The following is a 4,256-nucleotide window of genomic DNA, read 5'->3' as shown; positions in this document are numbered from 1 at the left end:
TGTGTTGATCAAAACCATTCATTTGCGAGGCCCCATCATAGATAGGGTGTGTACAAAAAATCAGGTCCATTGGATCATCCTAACCCCTCCAAAAGTGGGGGGCAAAATGGGCAGATTTGTTGCAAACGGTGTCTATCCATTTTGACATCCACAAATGGATGGGTTAGGATGATCCTATGAAGCTGATTTTTTGTACATACCCCATCTATGTAAAGACCTTTCAAATGAATGCTTTGGATCATCCTAACAAAGTGGGCCCACATGAGTTTGGGGCCCTCGACCGCACCTAAGCTTGGTGCAGTCGACCGCACAATCTTATTCCTCATATATATATATATATATATATATATATATATATGGGATTTGCTAACCTCCATTGCAAAAGGCCTTTTGCGGCTGGTCTGTTGCACATCAAACTAGCCACCTTGTGAATGGAGACAAAAGCTGTTGTCTTTATTAACGAGGTGGCTGGTCTAATGTGCGACAAACCAGCCATGAAAACCCTTATGCGATGGACGCTAGCAAATCTCTCTCTCTCTCTCTCTCTCTCTCTCTATATATATATATATATATATATATATATATATATATATATATAGAGAGAGAGAGAGAGAGAGAGAGAAGTGTTCCTACGCAGCTGCGCAGGGAGCTCCTTGCACTTGAGTGGCTTAAAAAGCCACCGATTGGTTGCTTTTTGTGGACCCCGCAAAGGTGGACCTGCCATACGAACCAATTGGTGGCTTTTTAAGCCACTTAAGCGCAGGGAAGCTCCCTGCGCATGAATACTTTCCTCATATATATATATATATATATATATATATATATATATATATATATATATATATATATATATAACGAACATAATCCGAGCTTTAAAGCTCGGCTCATCTTTATGAACCGAGCCTAAAAGGTTCACGAGCTTGTCCAAGCCGAACTATACAAAGCTTGAGCTCGAACTTAATTTTTGGGCTCGAGTTTGTAATCTTGAAGGGCCCTACATGCTATGGATGTGGATAAGGCATGCCTCATTAAAATTGATCCCATTCAGTTGATATGGATCCTCTATGGCTTAAATTTTATGACACATCATTTTCTTTTCTTTTTCTTTTCCAGTACTGCGCAACTGAAGAGACCTTTCCCGACTATTTGTCGTACTTACTTACGTTGTCAATTCGCAAGTCTCGATATACGTTGATGTGCACACTTTTTATCTACTAAAGTAGGGAATTGCTATCGACAATCACAAAATGCCTTTTGCGGATGGGCTGCTGCTTGTGAGAGCAGCCATCTCAGATGTATTAAATTAATGAAGACAAAATCTGCTGCGAAATGACTTCTGCGATCGTACCATCTAGCAAATCCCACTAAATTATTGCAAGTTTTTGTACGGTCTGTTTCTCTTTCCTAAATTATTGTTTCTAATAGAATCTTATCTCTCTCTCTAAGCTGGCTATATATATCTTTCTTTACATGTGTGTTTGTATCACGTGTGAACCAAGTACTCTTTGAAGAATGGATCCTAGGCTTCATGAAGCAGCTCTTAATGGAGATGTAGCGGCCCTCCATCAGCTTCTCAAAGAAGACCGTCTCCTTCTGCACAAATTATCACTGGGAGACCTTGCAGAGACACCACTACACATAGCATCACTGCTAGGGCACGTCAGTTTCACAGAGGAGATTCTCAAACATGAGCCGGGCCTAGCCCGAATCAGCAATGAAAGAGGATCTTACCCTTTGCACTTAGCTTCGGCTAGAGGGCATTTCCAAATTGCAAAGGAGTTGTTGAGGGTCGACTCTTCTACGACTCAACTCCACGACAAGGATGGGAGAATTCCTCTCCATTTGGCTGCTATAAATGGCCATGTGAACATGGCCAAGGAATTGCTTTTGAGTGATCCCACATCTGCCCAAGCTGTGAATGATCGAGGTGAGACGACTCTACACCTTTGCGTGAAACATAACCAAGTTGAGGCTGCTGCATTGTTTTTAGAAAGAGATAAGGAGCACCTGAACATGAAAGACCAAAGTGGCAACACTGCCTTGCACCTAGCCACAGCAAGAAAACAAATTCAGGTAACGAGTTCCTACTGATAATTGATCTACTGTTTTAGCTTTTATAGTTAAGAAAGCCTATATATATATATATATATATATATATATATATATATATATATATATATATAGAGAGAGAGAGAGAGAGAGAGAGAGAGAGAGAGAGACATGTTGAAGGCATGTGAAAAGTGAGAAATTATATGGTGTAAGGCCTTACGACAATAAGGCCCTTGTACGGTGGAGGTTCCATCCTTAATATTTGTTTCAACAACATCTACTCAAAAAGTGATTTCTCCTTTTTTAACGAGTAGCGAATGAGGAAATAAAGCCAAAAAAATCACAAAATTCTTGTTCAGCTGCTTGACCCGCTAAGGTCCGTTTTTTAAATTGTACCTACTTTTTCGACTAAAAAATAAGATTTTACAAAGCAATAATTAACTGTTTCTAAAGATTCTCATCACTCCGCTTCTCGCCCGTTTAATCGAGCAAGAATGAGAAGCCTTGCCAAACGCGCCCTGAGCGACTGTTGGATTAAATATCAAGGTGGTACCTCTACCGCCTTACACCATATAAAAGCTCGTAAAAAGTATCTGCTTGTGTCTTTTATGGGTAGTTAGCTCAGTAGCAGTAGATTCAATATGTTTATGCTCCTCTCTCTCTCTTTCTTTCATTTAAACTGTAAGATAATTCTCTTTTTCAATAAAACTGTAAAAGCATGTGTATTTTATACACATTTTGAAAAAAGTTGACAATCCTAATATCTCTACTCTTCTTACAATAAAGTATATATTATGGGATTTGCCTTAATCAAGGTTAATCGAGTTCATCTACTAAAAACTTTTAAAAAAAATAATGATCTTTCTCAATAATATTTTTTTTCTTTTTTGCTTAATTTACAGATGCTAAATCTTCTGCTCAAGGAAACCAGCATCGACGTGAACACCACAAATACATATGACTTAACAGCCTTTGATGTCTTAATACTGACTCCAAGCGAAACTGGGGATATGCACATAGTTGAAATGCTTTTAAAGGCAGGCTGTAAAAGCGGCAAAGAACCCACTGCACTGATAGAAAGCAAGGATCCACGGACAAAGAAGACCAGATTGAAAAATGTTTGTAACCTATGGCAAAAGAGAGATGACGCATCGTTGAAGGACATGCACAATACGCTACTGTTAGCTGCCACAATTATCGCAACCTTAACCTTCCAGGCCGGACTCAATCCTCCTGGGGGCTTCTGGCAGGAGTCCATGAGTCCTCCATCTCCGATGCCTGCTCCTTCCATACACAAAGTTGAGGCAGGGACATCAATTAAGGATTACATTGATGAAGACATATTCAACCTGTTCATGTTCTTTGACATGATCGGATTCGTCTCGTCTCTTACCATAATTATCACTCTAATAAGCGGTTTTCCGGTTATGAACCGATTTGTGACATGGATTTTGGTAATTGCCACGTGGCTCACTGTCTCCTCTGTGGCGGTGGCATTCGCCTTGGGCACATTTATAATCATGAAACCTCATTCGCAAGCGTCGGACTATTCTTTTCATGTCCTCTTATGTTGGATGGGAATAATGTTCATATTTATTCTCGGCCATGGCATCATGCTTATCGTCTGTCTGGTGAAGCTGGTAATAAAAAAATGTAAACCTAGGAAAGGAAGAAAAAATGAGCAGAGAGAAGTTGATCGTCCAGGATGCTGCTTAGCCTGAAGGGCGTGTTTAATTTCAAGAATATATGTAAGGTGTGATGTGGCTATTATCTCTGTCTTTGCTAGATCTCTAATATATTAGTTCTATTTAGCTTTTGTTATTGTAGGATGCCTATGCATTTATCTTCAATGTATGGCACCTCACTTGTTTCCTCTCTTGTGATTCAAGAAAATAAATTTTATCAATATATTAACTGTAATACCCGGCCCATCGAGACTCACGAGCGCAAAAAGAAAAAAGAAAAAAAAATTGAAGTGGGATGTCTTTATCAATTTCAAGTTTTCATTTTTACTTTGGAAATGGGTGTCCTTATGAAATGGGTTTAGGATCATAATTTTTTTATTAATACCCAAACAATACGGATTTCAGGTATTAATTAAAGTAAGTATGAAGCTCGGTTGATTCTTCAAAAAACGGGTGGAAAAAAGACCCTAGTACCCTTCTAACATGATTAGAGTCTTCGTATGTTGCCCTTCCTGACGCATT

The 4,256-nt window shown here is 39.1% G+C and overlaps 1 protein-coding gene across 1 annotated transcript; it reads left to right on the top strand.

Annotated features, from left to right (window-relative positions):
* Positions 1-1,494: 1,494 nt before the first annotated feature.
* On the top strand, positions 1,495-3,978 carry LOC143889785 (uncharacterized). The gene is made up of 2 exons (XM_077394135.1): positions 1,495-2,073; positions 2,952-3,978. The coding sequence occupies exons 1-2, from the start codon at positions 1,513-1,515 to the stop codon at positions 3,768-3,770; spliced, it is 1,380 nt and encodes a 459-aa protein (XP_077250250.1). The 5' UTR covers positions 1,495-1,512; the 3' UTR covers positions 3,771-3,978.
* The last annotated feature ends 278 nt before the right edge of the window (positions 3,979-4,256 follow it).

Source organism: Tasmannia lanceolata, unplaced genomic scaffold, assembly GCF_043159265.1.
Source record: "Tasmannia lanceolata isolate RefF3 unplaced genomic scaffold, GAP_Taslan_0.1 ptg000013l, whole genome shotgun sequence".
Classification (NCBI taxonomy): Eukaryota; Viridiplantae; Streptophyta; class Magnoliopsida; order Canellales; family Winteraceae; genus Tasmannia; species Tasmannia lanceolata.
The sequence above is the reverse complement of the archived record's forward strand: the minus strand, read 5'-3'. Positions and strand labels throughout refer to the sequence as shown.